We start from the raw sequence: 18,365 nt of genomic DNA on the forward strand, positions 1-18,365 counted from the left end.
TCTATGCTACTTTCTCCCCACTCCCACCCCCACCCCCACCCTCCTCTCATTTAACTCTCCACCCTTCAGGCTCTCTGCCTGTATTCCTGATGAAGGGCTTTTGCCCGAAACGTTGATTTTACTGCTCCTCGGATGCTGCCTGAACTGCTGTGCTATTCCAGCACCATTCTAATCTAGACTGTGGTTTCCAGCATCTGCAGTCATTGTTTTTATCCGTATTTATCAGTATGCCTATTAAGGATAAACATCTAGGATTTATCCTTCTCCATTTGGCCTCTCTCACTCGTTCCCACAATACTGTCCAACAACTTAATCAGAATTGAAAATATCTTTAAATACTCAGGTGGCATTTACTTCATGATAAAGAGATAATAAGTCTTTTTATTTGTGAAGATTCAGTAACAACCGAATACCAATGAATTCTAATGTTATTTGGCTCGTACATATGCAGGCCTCAGGCCCTAATATAGTCATTCCCATGGAAGCTTACAGATAATGTGCCAGCCACCACCAGCACAATTTCTGGATATGCCCTGCCCTATGAACAGGACAGACACAGCAGAGATTGTCCTGAGATATTGAATCCAGAAGTCTCATGGCAGCAAATCAACATAACCTAGGAAATCTCCTGCTAATTATCGCCTCCTCTTCAACTAATGAATCGTTCCTTCCCCATGTCGAACACCATTTAGAGGAAGTACTGTGGATAGTATAGAATATACTGTGGGTGGGAAACTTCAGTGTCCACGTGTGGCTCAGTAGCAATGCAACTGGCCAAGTGTTAAAGGCAAACTTTCCGCTGGCTGAAGTCATACCTGGCACATAGGAAGATTATTGTAATTGTTGGAGGTCAGTTATTTCAGCTCCAAGACATCTCTGCAGAAGTTCCTCAGGATAGTGTTCTAGGTACAACCATCTTCAGCTGCTTCATCAGTGACCTTCCCTCCATCATAAAGTCAGAAGTGGGGATATTCACCAATGTTTAGCACAATTCACAACTTCTCAGATACTGAAATAGTCCACGTTCAAATGCAACAAGACCTGGGCAATACCCAGGCAAGTAACATTCATGCCACACAAATGCCAGGCAATGGCCATCTCCAATAAGAACCAGCACCCCTTGACATTCAATGGTGTTACCATCACTGAATCCTCCCCTATCAACATCCTGAGTGTTTTTATCAATCAGAAACTCAAAGACTTACCAGTGGCTACAATAGAAGGTCAGGGCCAGGAATACTGCAGTCCATCACTTACAAAGCACAAGATCATCAACTTAAAACCTGACATCTATAAGACACTATTGGTCATCAGCACCAGCACCACTGTATTCAATAATCTGTAAACTCAGGCCCACTAAATCCTCCACTTGACCATCACCATCCAATCAGGAGATCGACCCTGGTTAAATGAAGTGTGCAAGACGGCATGCCAGGAGTGGCACTTGGTGCATGTGAAAATGAAGTTTCAATCTGCTGGAGATATAACACAGGAATAATGCAGGCCATGCAGGAGAAATAGCAAATGATAGACGGGGCTAACTGATCCCACAACCACTACATTTTACAGTCCTGCCACATCCAGTCGTGAATGATGGTGGACAATTGAAAATTACACAAAAGTTAAAATGAGAACTGCCCACAAATATCCTCATCCTCATTGTGAGGTAGCCCTGCAAATCAATGCAAAAGATAAGGCTAAAGCATTTGCAACAATCTTAAGTCTAGTTGTTAAGTGGATCAACCAACTCAACCTTCTCCTGAAGCAGCTGAATACACTGGATAGCTCAAACACTATGGTTCCTGACTGCAGTAGTACTAATGACTTATACTCCAGAACTAGCTGTGGCCCTAGCCAAGCTTTTCTGGTACAGTTATAAAACAGGCATCTGCTTGGGAAGATTAAGGCTATCTCAGGGAGTGTTCTAATGCTGAGCACTACTCCTTCAAACAGAAGAGAAGAATAATCCTTTGATCTTTGGACAACTAAACCCCAAACTTTCATGCCACTTGTCCAATAATGGAAGCACGAGCTGCTACCTTTCACCAATGTGCATCCAAGCTTCATGGCTCATCAGCTGCTCTACCTTACATGTCTTTTACTTTCCTGCTCACTCCTTCCCCTCAGAGAGTCACTTTGCTTGTTGCTGTCATGGCAGCCACATTGTTTTAATTATTCCATAATACTCACTCTATCTGCAAAGGAGGCCGGAGACTCTTTTCCTGCATTGGCCTCTGGTGGACCTCACAGCTACTGGACTGCACTACAATCTTCATCCGGAATTCCTCAATCAGACAGGAGGGTCTTCTGATACTGTTGGTGAAGTAGAATGCCTCCTGTCACTCTTAGCAGAGCTGGAGGAGAAGCGACATAGAAGGATTGCTGAATTATGAGCTGATCCTTTATCAGTCATGAGCCAGTTTCAGATGGACATTCCCTCCTTAAGGCCAAGCACAGATTAGGATATACAAAACAGAGTCTAGAGATCTGACTGATGATCTTGGGTTCAGAAGAATAGAAGAAGGCTGAGCCTGGAGATTTGGGCAGAAATTGGATTCCTGTCAGATTATACAGTGTTGAAGCTGCTGGCTTGTAATCATTGCATGCATGTTCAGATGCTACTTCAAGAGATGCCCATTCTACTAACAGTGGAATCAACAATTTCTGCCTGTCTCTTTTTGCAAAATTGGCTGGCCACTGCCCCTCCACCGTAGCTTTTGAGCGACCGGCAAATACTCATATTCAATTAATCATTGCGAGCAGATGTGACTTGCACTTTCTGCTCTCCTGATCTTCTGTTTTGCTCTCCACTGATGGGAATGCCGAGTGTTCTCAACATTTTCTGTTTACACATCGGTAAGAAGTTTGTCACCAAACTCTGAAGCTGTAGACCCTATTGTATACTATTATGTAGCTATGTATAACTGGAAAAGTTAACTTGTGATGATCATCATTTTTGCATCATTGGACAAAGTGGTTCAACCCATTACTCTTTTCTTACATTAGCTCGAGACGGTGGAGGAAGAGCAGCAGGAAGCAGAACGTGAACTCTATCGTCCATCTGGGGACACGGGTTGCCCAGAAATAACAGAGCAGTCAAATGATAAACCTGTTAATGAAGATAATAAAACCGATGGTGAGAAACCTCTGTGCTCAGTTGAAGAGGAAGGCATGGAGGATGAAGAACAAAAAACAGAAGTCAAAACAATGCAGCCCTGCTTGCCAGCCATGTGCACTGAAAAATGCATTTGTTGTAATGCACTTAAAACAACCTTCTTGGGAAAGCTCTTCCTTTCACTGAGGACACTGATGTTCAAAGTGGTGAATAATCGTGTGTTTGATGGCAGTGTACTGTTTGTCATACTTTTGAGTACAATGACACTGGTAAGTTCTAATAGATTGAAAGAAAATCTATTGTTGGCCTCAACACTTATAGACAAGTGGTCACAAGCCAGAGTAGCATTGGAGTTAACCCTGGTTTCGATCTGGTCCTACTTTGAAATTGAATATTTTGGCAGCCACGGCTTTTTTTTGTTTTCTTTGTCACCAGACCAAATGCATATTCAAAAATATGATTGTTCAGATATATATTATATATATATAAACTCAGAGCTCTTGGCATCAAATTTAGCTTCAACTCCCATGTCACAATTAATATTCTTGCATGATTCCACTGACTTTGCATATGTTTGGCCTCCATAGAATTTAGTTTTTTTTGGAATTAATAATCTAACACTAGGCCAAAGGCAGGTTAGTAACTTAGAAACTGTTCCTTGACATGTGTTGAGAATTTAATGCTCTCCTCAATTCATAGAGTGGTTACAGTGTAGTCGAAGTTCTATTGATGGCAGACCAATTAAATACATATTTTGTTCTGTCTTCACAAAGGAGAACACAAAAAAGGTCACAAAAATTGTGGGGGATGCCTGGTCTACTGAGAAGGAGGAAGTGAAGGAAATCAGTATTAGTAGGGAAATGATGTTGGGAAAATTGATGGGAATAAAACCTGGCAAATCCCCACTTCCCAATAATCTACATCTCAGATTACTTAAGGAAGTGGTCCTAGAGGTAGTGGATGAATTGATGGTCACCTTCAAGATTCTCTAGATGCTGGAAAGGTGCCTATGGATTGGAGGATACCTAATATAACTTCACTACTTAAAAATGGAGGTAGAGAGAAAACAGAGGATTATTGACCAGTTAGCCTGACATTGACAGTTGGATAATGGTTTATTTCTTTTAAAAGTTTTAACCATAGTGCACTTGGAAAACAATGCCGGATCGGACAGGTTAGCATTGGTTTACGAAAGGAAAATCATGGTTGACAAATCCCCTGGAATTTTTTGAGGATGATAACTAGTGGAGTTGATTGGGGAGAAGCAATGGATATGGTTTCCTTGGACTTTTAGAAGGTTTTTGATAAGGTCCCACATAAGAAATTGGTATGTAAAATTAAAGTATATGGGCTATGGGTTAGTTCCCATTAGTAACTTAACAACACAGTCCGTTCCATTCCAAATATCATATTCATGCTCCTTGTCCAAAGGTATACACAAATAATTGTTCTTTGAATCAGAGATTCATAGAGTCTTACAGAACAGAAACTGAACTTTGGTCCAACTCCACACCAACCACATTTCCAAAACTAAACCCATCCCATTCGTATGTGTGAACCACCCTCTGTGTGAAAAACTTGCCATTCAGGTCCCTTTTAAATTTTTCTGCACTCACGTTAAAAATATGCCTTCCAGTTCATGAGGTACCAGAATGCAGCTTTGTTCATTAAATCATATCCAATTCTTGTGTCTTAAGCAGAGGTGTGGATCAACTAAAAAGGAAAGTATAAAAATTAAAGATCATTATATATATGGCAATGAAGATTTTGTAAGGAAAAATTGATGACAGTGATCACAACAATTATGGAGAGAAGAATGGAAGAGATGATAGGATTAGATGGAAGACACTGTGGTATAATCATCATATTTTCACCTCATAAAGTCAACCTATGGTCCTTTCAATTCTTGCAAGATATCCTCTCACCCTCGCCAATGTCCATGAACATGCTGTTTCCTCTCAAATCTGTGTCTGTCATTCCCAGAACTCCATGCCTGAAGCACTGCCACAGTATTGAAATGGCTCTCACCAAATCACAGACAAATTCCTATGTGACTGTGAATACAGTAAACTATCCTTCCTTGTCCTTCTCAATCTTTAACATGGTTGACCACACCACCTTCTTGAAACTTTCCATTGTCATACGGCTCGGCAAATGCATCTATCTAACTCCATTCTTTTTTCATCTAATCATAACTCAATTATTAGTTGCATTGTCTTCTCTTCTTACACCTGTATATTACCTCTTATGAGGCCCAAAGATACACCCTTTGCTTCCTCCTTTTACTCATTTGCCCCTCAGTGACATCATTAGTTTTCACATATATGATACCCAAGTTTACCTCACCACCATTTTTCTCATTCCTAAATGGTTCTAAATTGTCACACAGCTTTTCCAACTAAAGTTTTTTAAAAGCTGCTGCTATTTGTTTTTGGAATTCCATACACTTTGTTCCCTAGCCACCACTTTATCAGCTCCATGAAAATGGTCTGAGGCTGAGCCAGATTGCTTGCAACTTTGATGCCATATTCAACCCTGAGATGAGTTCTCAATCACAAATCTGCACCATCACCAATGCTGTTCATTTCCACCTCTATAACAACAAGTCCTAACTTGCATCAATCCTTTTCATCCTTCTCCCCATCCAATGCACATGGATATACATTGGCTCCAAGTTAAGAAAATTATTGTATTTAAAATGTTCATACTGTTTCATAATCCTTCCATGACATTACCCCCTCAGCCACATCTCCGTAAATTCCATGATACACAAAATCTTCTGTGCTATCTGCATTGCTCCAGTGCTGGCTGCTTGAACAGCCTTGACTATAAGCAAGTGGTGGCATTTCCTTAGCTGTCAAAGCACTAATTTTAGACATCTACAGTTTTCTTTCCTCATTTAGTACAGTCCTTAAAACCTAACACCTTTTCCAAACTTTTATTTGTTTGCTTTAATATTCCCTTACATGGCTTAGTTCAAATTTAATTGAATAAGGTTCCTGCAAAGCACCCGGGGACATTTTACCACTGTAACAATGCTGTATATAAGTTGCTGTAATCACTAGCCTTGACCAGTTGGGAATACTTATTTGTTTCAGATTCTATGTAATTCAATATCATTCAAGCTGGCATGATTAGGTAGTAGGCGTCTACTAAAGAGGGAAATCAGGAGGACAAAAATGGGACATAAGATAGCTTTGACAAATAGGGTTAAGGAGAATCCAAAGGAATTATATAAATACATTAAAGTCAAAAGGATAACTAGGGAGAGAATAGGGCCCCTTAAAGATCAGCAAGGCCCCTATATATGGAGCCACAGGAGATGGGAGAGATACTAAACCAGTATTTTGCATCCGTGTTTACTGTGGAGAAGGATATAGAAGATATTGAACGTGGGGAAATAATTAGCAACATCTTGAAAAATGTCCATATTATGGAGGAGGAGATGTTGGACGCTTTAACATGCAAAGAAGTGGATAAATCCCAGGACCAGATCAGATGTACCCTAGAAACCTGTGGAAAGCTAGAGAAGTGATTGCTGGGCCTGCTGTTGAGATATTTGGATCATTGATAGCCACAGGTGAGGTGCTAAAAGACTGGAGGTTAGCTAACGTGGTGCCACTGTTTAAGAAGGGTGGTAAGGAAAAGCCAGGGAACAATAGACTGCAGGGCCTGACATCGATGGTTGGCAAGTTATTGGAGGGGATCCTGAGGGACATGTGTTTGGAAAAAGTGAGGACTGCAGATGCTAGAGATCAGTGTTGAAAAGTGTGGCAAGGACTGATTAGGGATAGTCAACACGGCTTTGTGCATGGAAAATCATGTCTCATTAACTTGATTGATTCTTTGAAGAAGTAAGCAAGATGTTTGATGAGGGCAAAGCAGTGGACATGATTTATATGGACTTCAGTAAGCCATTCGACAAAGTTCCTCATGACAGACTGGTTAGCAAGGTTAGATCACATGGAATAAAGGGAGAACTAGTCATGTGGATACAGACTGGTTTGAAGGTAGAAGACAGAGGGTGGTGGTGGAGGGTTGCCGTTCAGACTGGAGGCCTGTCACCAGTGGTGTAGCGCAAGGATCAGTGCTGGGTCCACTGCTTTTCGTCGTTTATATAAATGATTTGGATATGAATATAGGAGGTATAGAACATAGAGAACATAGAAGAATACAGCGCAGTACAGGCCCTTCGGCCCTCGATGTTGCGCCGATCCAAGCCCACCTAACCTACACTAGCCCACTATCCTCCATATGCCTATCCAACGCCCGCTTAAATGCCCATAATGAGGAAGAGTCCACCACTGCTACTGGCAGGACATTCCATGAACTCACGACTCGCTGAATAAGTGTCATCGAGGTGACTCTGTTCCACAACCTGGGCTAGCCTACCCTTCACAGATCCAGCAAGACACAAGTGGAAGGAAGTCGTGCTGAGTCTCATATCATGGAGCCTGAAGCTGCTTTATTGCCTTACAACTGCAACATGACCTCAGTACTCCGGAACTCAATTCCTCTACCAATAAAAGCCAATACGCCGTATGCCTTCTTCACCGCACTATTTACCTGGGTGGCAACTTTCAAAGATTTGTGTACATGGACACCAAGATCCCTCTGCTCATCCACACTACCAAGTATCCGACCGTTAGCCCAGTACCCCATCTTTTTATTACTCTTACCAAATTACATTTGGAATACTGTGTATAATAAGTAAGTTTGCACATGACACAAAAATTGAAGGTGGACAATGAAGAAAGTTTTCTCAGAGTACAACAGGATCTTGATCAGATGAGCCAATGGACCGAGGAGTGGCAGATGGAGTTTATATAAATGTGAGGAGCTGTATTTTAGGCAGACAATTCAGGACAGGACTTATACACTTAATGGTCAGGTCCTGTGGACTATTGCTGAGTAAAGAGACCTTGGAGTGCAGGTTCATAGTTCCTTGAAAGTGGAGTTGCAGTTAGATAGGATAGTGAAAAAGACGTTTGGTATGCTTGTCTTTATTGGTCAGTGCATTGAGTATAGGAGTTGGGAGGTCATGTTGCGGCTGTACAGGATATTGATTAGGCCACATTTGGAATACTGTGTGCAGTTATGGTCTCTCTGCTATAGGTTGGATGTTATGAAACTTGAAAGGGTTCAGAAAAGATTTGCAAGGAAGTTGGCAGGGTTGGAGAATTTGAGATATAGGAAGAGGCTGAATAGCTGGGGCTCTTTTCCCTGGAGTGCCAAAGGCTGAGAGGAGACCTTATAGAAGTTTATACAATTATGAGGGGCATGGATATGGTAAATAGATAAGGTCTTTTCCCAAGGGTGGGCGTCCAAAACTAGTGGGCATAGCTTTAAGGTGAGAGGGGAAAGATTTAAAAGAGACCTAAGCAGCAACTTTTTCATGCAGAGGGTTGTGCGTGTATGGAATGGGCCGCCAGGGGAAGTGGTGCAGGCTGGTACAATTACCACATTTAAAAGGCATCTGAACGGGTATATGAATAGGAAGGGTTTAGAGGGACATGGGCCAAGTGCTGGCATATGGGACTAGATTTATCGAGGATATCTGGTCAGCATGAACGGGTTGGACTGAAAGATCTGTTTCTATGCTGTATATCTCTGTGACTCTATGCTCTGTATCTCACTAAAGACAAATAGAAATTGCATTTGTTAAAATAATCAAAGCAGGAGTTTCATACAGATTTGTTAAAGGATTTATGAAATACTTATTGCACACAGTAATTTCAATTCCTTAGCCACAAGGAATATTAAGCAACAGGTTAATCAGGAGTGTCTTCAATATATGTAACATAATTCCATATTTATTGTTTCTACATCAATGAATATTTTGACCTTATTCATAATGCCTCAGATTGAGTCTAACTCAATTGCTCAATTGCTCAAACTTCTTCAAGAAGTCTGATTTCTTTCTTCATTTTAAATACTACTTTAATCCTGAATAACAATTCAGCTTTTATTCTCCTGCCCAATTCCTGCTAATCCTTGTCTCCAATTGTTATACTCTGGGAGGTTCTTCAAGTACTTTTCACATGACTGAACAAATATGTTTGTTATCTTACAAAAGATACTTCTGCTGTTTCAAGCCTGTAACCACAAGACCATAAAACATAAAAACAGAAGTAAGCCAGAAGAATAGCCTTCCAGTCTGCTCTGTCATTCAATAGCGTCATGGCCAACCTGATCATCCTCGACTCTACTTTCCTACCTTTTCCTCTTGACCCTTGATTTCCTTACTGAAAACCTGTCTACCTCTAATTTCAATATACTCAGTGGCCCAGCCTCAACAGTTATGTGTGGTAAGGAACTCCACAGATTCACTATCCTCTTAGAAAAGAAACTCCTCTTCACCACTGCCTTAGAGAGATGACTCTTACTCTTGAGGTTATGCCCTCACAAGGGGAAGCAACATTTCTGCATTGACCTGACATTTTGCCACAATATATGTTTTGCAATTAACCTTTCTTTGTCACCATCATTTCAGAGCTCCAACAGAAAGTAGTTAATTAGCTTTTTCATCCTGTCCTTGTGATGATGTTGCTGTAACTTGCCAAAAGGAGCTGAAATATTCCTCTTTTTATTATTCATTCATGAGATGTGGGTGCCCTGGCCAGGCCAGCATTCATTATCCATCATTAATTGCCTAGAGGACAGTTAAGTGTCAACCTCATTGCTGTAGATCTAGAATCACATGTCGTCCAGACCAGGTAAGGGTGGTAGTTTCCTTTCTTGAAAGATATTAGTGAATCAGATGGGTTTTTCCGACATTTAACAGTGGTTTCATGGCCATCATTCATCTTCTAATTCAAGACATTTATTGAATGCAAGTTCTACCATCTGCTACAGAACATTAGCAAGGTTTCTAGAATAATCTAGTAAAATACCACTGGACCATCACCCAACCTTTACGCTAAAGCACAGTTTAGACCAGGGAGCTCACAATACTATTTAGTGCCAGCTTTGATCAGTTGTTAGCATGGCTGCCTTGAGACAGAAGCTTGTATGTATATGAGCCATTGCAGAGATTTGAGCTTAAAGGTATATGTTGACACTTGAGTTGACACAAGAGAACTGGGAGACTGCATTATCAGAGTTTCCATTTATCAGATGAATCTTTAAACCAAAGCCCCATTAACCATCACTGAGATGAATGCAAACAGTTACACTATTTCAGAATAGTTTGTGGAACCTTGCTATCTACAAATTGCATGTCACATTTCCTACATTACAATAAGGACTTCATTGGCTGTGAAGTGACTTGATGTATCTTGAGGTCACAAAATGCACTAAAGTGAAATGTAAGTCTGTCTTTTTTTCAATTTTAGACATTTGCTTATCTTACCTTGTGACCACTTTCTTGTGAAGAATTTTGTTGGGTACTACTTTGGACACGCGGCATGTTATGTCACTATTTTAATCAGAACTCAGAAATTCTAAACCATTAAATTGTGAAAGGATTTCAAAGAGTAGATAGAAAATATTACCTCGGGGGTGGGGGGGGGGGGTGGTATCAAGAATAATTGGATATATATTAAAATTGGAACTGAATTAATTTAAAATGTAACCCAGAAATACTTCTTGATGGAAGGATGGTAGAAATCTGGTAAATTTTTTTCCTTCAGAAGGTTGTGAACGCTAATTGCTGCTTTCAATAATGAAATCAAACATTTTTCATACAGAGTTAAGGCAGAGTAAATGAGGTTAAGACACAGATCTTGGATAATCTCATAGTGGCATAGGAAACAGAAACAAGATGAGGTATTTCAGCCCATCAAGCCTGCTCCATCATTCAATATGATCATGGTTGATTCTCTACCTCAATGCCATACTCCCACACCCATCCCATATCCCATAACACCTTTCCCTCCAAGAAATAAACCTATATCTGGTTCTTAAATATTCAGTCAGTTGACCTCAATCACCTTATATGGTACAGGATTCCATAAGATCGCAAACCCCTGTGTGAAGAAATTTATTGAAAAGACAGACAGATAAAGATAAACTATTTCCATTTTTGGGGGATTATATAACTAAGGGGTATAGTCTGAGAATTAGGGCCAGACCATTCCAGAGAGATGTTAGGAAGCACTTCTACATACAGAAGGTGGTTACTGTTTGGAACTCTTCCACAAATGACAGTGGATGCTGGATCAGTTGTTAATTTTAAGTCTGAGATAGATAATTTTTTGTAATGCAAATGTGTTAGGGAAATGGGCCAAAGGGAAGTAAATGGAGTTAGGCTACAGATTAGCTGTTGAATGGTGGAATGAGCTCGAGGGAATGAAGGCTTGCTTCTGTTCCTCTCTTCCTCAGTTCTAAATGGTTGACACTGTATTCCAGGACCATGGACTCTTAAAACAAAGAACAAAGAACAATGAACAATGTGGGCGGCACGGTGTCACAGTGGTTAGCACTGCTGCCTCACAGTGCCAGAGACCCGGGTTCAATTCCCGCCTCAGGCGACTCTCTGTGTGGAATTTACATATTCTCCACGTGCGTGGGTTTCCTCCGGGTGCTCCGGTTTCCTCCCACAGTCCAAAAATGTGCAGGTTAGGTGAATTGGCCATGCTAAATTGCCCGTAGTGTTAGATGAAGGGGTAAATATAGGGGAATGGGTCTGGGTGGGTTACGCTTCGGCGGGTCAGTATGGACTTGTTGGGCCAAAGGGCCTGTTTCCATACTGTAAGTAATCTAATCTAATCTAAATGTAAGTAATCTAATCTAAATACAGCACAGGAACATGCCCTTTGGCCCTCCAAGCCTGCACCACCACATTTTGCTCTTCCATGCTAAAACTGTTTTCAATTACAGGACCCGCATCCCTCTATTCCCTTCCTATTCATATATTCATCCAGGTGCTTCTTGAATGCTGCTGTTGGGTTTGCTTCCACCACCTCCTCTGGCAATGTGTTTCAAGCACACACCATCCTTTGTGTGAAAAACTTGTCTCACATATCTCTTTTAAATTTTCCCCCTCACATCTTGAGCCTGTGTCCTCTAGTAACTGACTCCGCCAATCTGGGAAAAAGCCTCACACTTTCCACCCTATCCATGCCATTCACAATCTTATAAACTTCTATTAGGTGTCCCCTCCAGTGAAAACAAACCCAGCCTATCCAAACTTTCTTCTTAGCTAAAATCCCCCATATCAGGCAACATCCTGGTAAAATCTTTTCTGTCAAGAGTGTGGTGCTAGGAAGGCACAACAGGTCAAGCAGCATCCGAAGAGCAAGAAAATCGACTTTTCGGGCATAAGCCCTTTTTTTTCTACTTTCCTTACATAGTTCAAGGGAAACATCATCTCTGCTTCCAGTAGGTCCACCCTGTCATTCTATACATTTCGTTGAGGTCCCCTGTCATTTTTCTGAAATCCAGTAAATAAAGGCCTAGTCAACCCAATGTCACTTCAGCCAACAAACTCGCCATTCTGAGAATACATCTGCTGAACCTTTCATAGAACATAGAAAAGTACAGCCTTTAGGCCCACGATATTGTGCCGAGACTTAATCCTAATGTAAAATATAATAACTTAACCTACGCACCCTTCAACTCACCGCTATCCATGTGCATGTCCAGCAGTCGCTTAAATGTCCCCAATGACTTCACTTCCACCACCTCAGCTGGCAACGCATTCCATGCATTCACAACTCTCTGTGTAAAGAACCAACCTCTGATGTCTCCTTTATATCTTCCTCCTAATATCTTCAAACTATGACTTCTCGAACCAGTCAATCCTGACGTGTGGGAAAAGTCTCTGGCTATTGACTCTATCTATTCCTCTCATTATTTAGTACACCTCAATCAGGTCTCCTCTCTTCCTCCTTCTCTCCAGAGAGAAAAGTCTCAGCTTCTTCAACCTTTCTTCATAAGGCAAGGCCTCCAGTCCAGACAGCATCCTGGTAAACCTTCTTTGCACACTCTCCAAAGCCTCTATATCTTTCCTATATTAGGGCAACCAGAACTGGACACAATATTCCAAGTGTTTCCTGAACTCCCTCTATGATGAGTATATCTTGCTACAGGGAAAGGAGACTAAAACTATACATAACCCCAGAGGTGGTCTCACCAAAGCCGTGTACAGCTGCAGTAAGATATCCTTGCCTTGAACTTAAGTCTTCTTCCAGAGGAATCTAACACACCATTTGCCATCCTAACTGCTTGCTACATATGTATACTTGCTTTCAGTGACTGGTATGCAGGACACCCAGGTCCCTTTGCACCTCAACAATTTCCTATTTATCGTTATTTATATAACACTCAGCCATTCTGTTTCTCTTACTGAAGTAGACAAATTCACTCTTAGCCACGTCATATTGCATCTACATGTACTTACCCACTCACCCTTTCTAAATCATGTTGAAACCTGTTTACGTCCTCCTCACTACTTATACTTCCTCCTATTTCTGAGTCATCAGCAAACTTGGAAATATTGCATTTAATTCCCTCATCCAAGCTGTTGATATATATTGTGAATAGCTAGTGCACTAGTACTATTTACCCCATCAATCATTACCCTCCACTGCTAAAATGACCCATTTATCTCTGTGCCCTAGTTCCTATCTTCTAAACAAGTCTCAATGCATGTCACTGTGTCATCTCCCATCTCATGTGTTAAATTTTGCACACTAACCTCTAACATGGGACTTTATCAAAAGCTTTCTCAAAATCCAAATACACCGCATCCACTTGTTCTGCCTCATTTATTCCACTATTAATGTTGTCAAACACCCCTGTAGGTTTGTCAAACATGATTTCCCTTTCATAAATAAATCCATATTGATTTTCTGTAATGCTGTTGGTACTTTCTAAGTGCCCTATTATTATATCCTTCACAAAAAGACTCCAGCATATTCCCTACTACTGATGTTAGGCTAACCAATCTGTAATTCGCCCTCCCTCTTTTTTTCATACAGTGGACTTACGTTTGCCATCCTCCAATTCATTTAATAGTCTCCATCATTGCCTTACTTCCCAGAGCATTTTTCATGGCACACATTTGACTTTTTTTAACTGTGAGACAGCATCAAAAGCTAAGTGGGGTTGGGGTGGAGATTGGAGAAGGGGGTTGGGGGAGGGAGGGGGAAGAACCATATCCTAGCCACCTTGGGGGCTTTTTGGCAAGTTACATATCTGGGCAACATTTACCCTCAGTTGTGGACACATCCTTCTAATTGCTATACTCATGCTGTACTAATTGATGAAAGGAAAAAAATCAAAGATCCTGACTACTTTTAGATTGAAAGAATTGTATTGCTGAATGCTGCCTTATGTTTTGGAATGTTTCTTTTCTCCCTTATAGACTTTAGATGATAAATACTTACAAAAAGATGCAAAAGTCCAGCTGGCACTGCGGTACCTGGATTACTTTTATGCCTTCTTTTTCAATTTTGAAATGATTGTTAAAGTGCTAGGCCTTGGTCTTACAGACTATTTTACCAACGTCTGGACATTACTGGATTTCTTTCTTGTTGTGGTAAGTTTTTGTTTATTAATTCAGTATGTTCTTTGCAGAAATAATTTTAAAATCTTGTTTCAAGTGCTTTACATGTTGTTCATAAGAATGCAATTTGATTTTGTTCTCAGGCTTGCGATAATGAGATAGCATCTGTACATCATTTCACAACATGAAGCATGGTTGTTTATTCAGAAGACATTAGTGTTCAAAGAACAATGTGTTTCTTTAACAAATTTAAGCTGGATGGGAATTGCCTGGAGTAACAGCTCCACACAAAACACCTGATTCACATCTGTGGATTGGCTGTCTAGTGGCAATAGTAAATTGTCACATTGAAGCCAGATGCCTAACACAGAATAAACAGAACTGTCAAGACCAGACAAATTATTTTGATTAGAAACATCCTTCAGAAGATTTTGTTTTCCTTCACTTTATGTAGTTTTAATCCTCTTCTTATTAGAACTATCTCTTTGACTTCTCAAAATTCTCTAATGCCATGCATTATTTCCTGGCTTCTTCCATCTAGAGTACAGAGGGATACTGATAAGGTAAATTATCCACAGTGTCTCTTTGTCTCTGAAGAGGAAACTCTTTGATTTTGTTTGTGCTGCCCCCAATGGACAAGGAAAAATCAAACACTCACTAGAGGTACATTGAAATCATAAAAGTAATCTAGAAGATTATACTCTTCTTACAGAGTACTAATGTGCACCAGTCACTGTGTTGCACATCGCTAGCAAAATCTATCTCACATATCATGAAGTTCATATATTAAAATTAATAATTAGGTGGCACAAAAAACATATAATAGTGTGCAGGGGTAAGATTGGCACGGACACTCCAATGTTAAAAAGAGGGGAACAGAAGGAGCTGGAGTTCCTACACTTCACTGCCATCCAATTTCACCTTGAGCAAGTGTGTGTGTGTGTATGTATGTGTGTGTGTATGTATGTGTGCGTGTGTGTGTGTATGTATGCGTTATGTGTGTGTGTATGTGTGTGTGTGTGCATGTATGTGTGTGTGTGTGTGTGTGTGTATGTATGTGTGTGTGTGTATGTCAAGGGAGATCAGAATCAGATTCAATTGGCAGACTCAATCTGGGCTCTCATATCACCACTTTATAATGCTGGCACCATGATGGATCCAGTCTGATATTTTTAAAAGTTTATTTTGAATGTCAAAAATGACATCCAGTAAATTGTACATGTGGCTTTTTGGATCAGGTGTGGAAACACCAGAGTTTTGCTCATCCTACCAATCATTGGGAGCTTTACTCTGCCCACTTACTGACAGATTGGAAATTAGGTGATCATTGAGCGAAGAATGAATTAGAATTGCTTTAATGATAAATGTACTCACATGAGTACAATGAAATGTATGCAAGTTGCCATTTACGACACCATCTTAGGTACAAGGTACGTATGAACAGATCTTTAATTACAGATTCTTAGGAATAAATCAGAAAGATATGAAAACATAGTAATAAAATAGAAAAATAAAGGAATGAAAAGTTCAGAATTATAGTCGATGCTGGCACTTACCCTTGAGCCTACAAAAGGAATAAAAAAAAGTTAGTTACTTTAGAATAAATTGCACTCTTTTATGTTCAAAATCATCCCCTTGCATTCTAGTTAGCATAAGGTTATTTACCAGCATTATCACACTCTCCAATAAAACATGCAGAACAGGAACGTTCAGCACAACAACAGTTTATACACTGCCATATGCTACAATGATTACAGAGATGCAGGCAGACAAATCTGGCTGCACCGATGATTCTCTATGCTCCCATTCATGTAATTATTGAACATTAGGCACATCATCTTATATCAAAGCAAGAGAGAATGCTGTCCAAAGTGATCTTTAACAAAAATAGTAGGTTGTAGTCAATTGTTATAGTTTTTTTGCAATTCTTTTTATTGGAGTTATATCTGGTTTATTGATATAATGTAAACTGGTGAAATGAAATTTTCTAACAGTGAAAAACCATTTAGTAAGGATGCTAGCTGAGATTTGGATTGAATTAAAGCTTACTTCTATCCAAACATGGATCAATTATTTCAGCACACATACTCCATTAAATTGAAGGTATACAGTGACTGCAGAACAGTAACTTTTATCCAGCAGTGTCATGACTCCTCAACCCTATGTTTGCTAACTCTAAATAGAGCTGTTTCAAAGCTCTCTTTAGCTGACAACATACTCAACCACCCTTCATAAATTTCAGTACATCCTACACTGTGATGCTAAATCATGCCATGTCCTGTTCACTTGTCTCCCTGTGCTCACCATTTACTCCTGGTCTGATATACCCTCAAATGAAAGCTTCTCATTCTTTATTCATATCCCTCCACAGATTCATTCCTCCCTATCTCTGTAAACTGCTCCAACTCTTCAAGATCTCTGCCCTCCTCCAATTCTGGCTCCTTGCAAATCCATGAATTCTGTCCCCACAATTGGTGGTTGTGCCTTCAACTACTTTGGCTGTAAGTTTTGGAATTGTCTTCATAAACCTCTGCACTTTTTCCCTCATATAAAACATTCCTTAAAATCTAGCTCTGCTTCATAAAATCTCCATGTGGTTCATCTGGTATGGTCATCTGGTGTGAGAGAGAGGAAATATAGTGAGGCAAGTGATGGAATTGGGACAACAGGTTAAAGGAGAAGAGGAAAGCTCAAGACCAGTTGAAATGATGCAGTGGCAAGAAACATGAACATGGCAAGATTCGAAGCAGCCTGGGGGACTGACACGCGGAGATGGAAAAGGACAATTTGCTAGCATATTACTTTATTAAAACAGGTAGTAATGCTATACAAAGCAGAAATTTGAGGTATTCAAACATTCAGGCTGTTGTATAGCAATCCGAGTTGGAGTTACTCAGATCTCCATAATGCAGATAATATTTGTCATAAACTGGAACTATTTGAGGCACTGAACTTTGGCATTTTGTAAGGTGCCACATCAAAGATTATTGTGCAAAATAAAAGCTCATGGTGTACGGATATTATATTGGCATGAATAGAAGATTGGCTGGCTAACAGAAAGTAGACAGTAGGCATAAATTGTTGCTTTTCTAGTTAGCAAAATGTAACAGGTCCTGTGCCGCAGAGGTCAGTGTTGAAACCTCAACTTCTTACAATATATATAATTTACATGGATGAAGGGAATGATGGTGTGATAGCTGATGACACAAACACAGGTAAAATGTAAATTTTGAGTAGGATATGAAGAGGCCACAAAGTGATATTGATAAGTTAATTGAATGGGCAAAGATTTGGAAAATGGAGTATAATGTGGGAAAATGTAAAACGGTTCATTTTGGCAGGAAGAATAAAAAAGAAACATACCATCTAAATGATGAGACATTGCAGAGCACTGAGATGCAGAGGGATCTGGGTGCCATAATGCATGAACTGAAAAGGTTAGAATGCAGGCACAGCAAGTAATTAGAAAAGTTAATAGAATATTTCCAATATTGCAAGGGGAATTGTAGGTAAGGTTATTCCTCAGTTGTGCAGGACACTGATGAGACTATATCAGAGTTATTTTGTACAGTTTTATTCTCCTTTTTGAGGATTTAAATACATTTGAAGAAGCTCAGATTGGATTTAATGGATTAATATCTGTATTGGGCAGGATTTTTTATATAACATAGTTGGACAGGCTAGTCTTGTTTCTGCTGGTGTCTAGAAAAGTAAAAGGTGATTTTATTGACTCATGTAAGGTCTTGTAGGGATTTGAAAGGATGGGTGTGTTAAACAATGTTTCTTCTTGTAGAGAAATAT

At 40.0% G+C, this 18,365-nt stretch overlaps 1 protein-coding gene across 1 annotated transcript in view; it reads left to right on the forward strand.

The window, feature by feature from the left end:
- LOC122554926 (sodium channel protein type 2 subunit alpha-like) overlaps positions 1 to 18,365 on the forward strand; it is a 156,227-nt gene that overhangs the window by 56,738 nt on the left and 81,124 nt on the right. The window contains exons 15-16 of the mRNA XM_043700332.1: positions 3,007 to 3,384; positions 14,424 to 14,601. Of these exons, the coding sequence (XP_043556267.1) occupies positions 3,007 to 3,384; positions 14,424 to 14,601 (556 nt within the window). The remainder of the gene's footprint in view (positions 1 to 3,006; positions 3,385 to 14,423; positions 14,602 to 18,365) is intronic.

The sequence above is a fragment of the Chiloscyllium plagiosum genome, chromosome 1 (genome assembly GCF_004010195.1).
Source record: "Chiloscyllium plagiosum isolate BGI_BamShark_2017 chromosome 1, ASM401019v2, whole genome shotgun sequence".
Lineage (NCBI taxonomy): Eukaryota > Metazoa > Chordata > Chondrichthyes > Orectolobiformes > Hemiscylliidae > Chiloscyllium > Chiloscyllium plagiosum.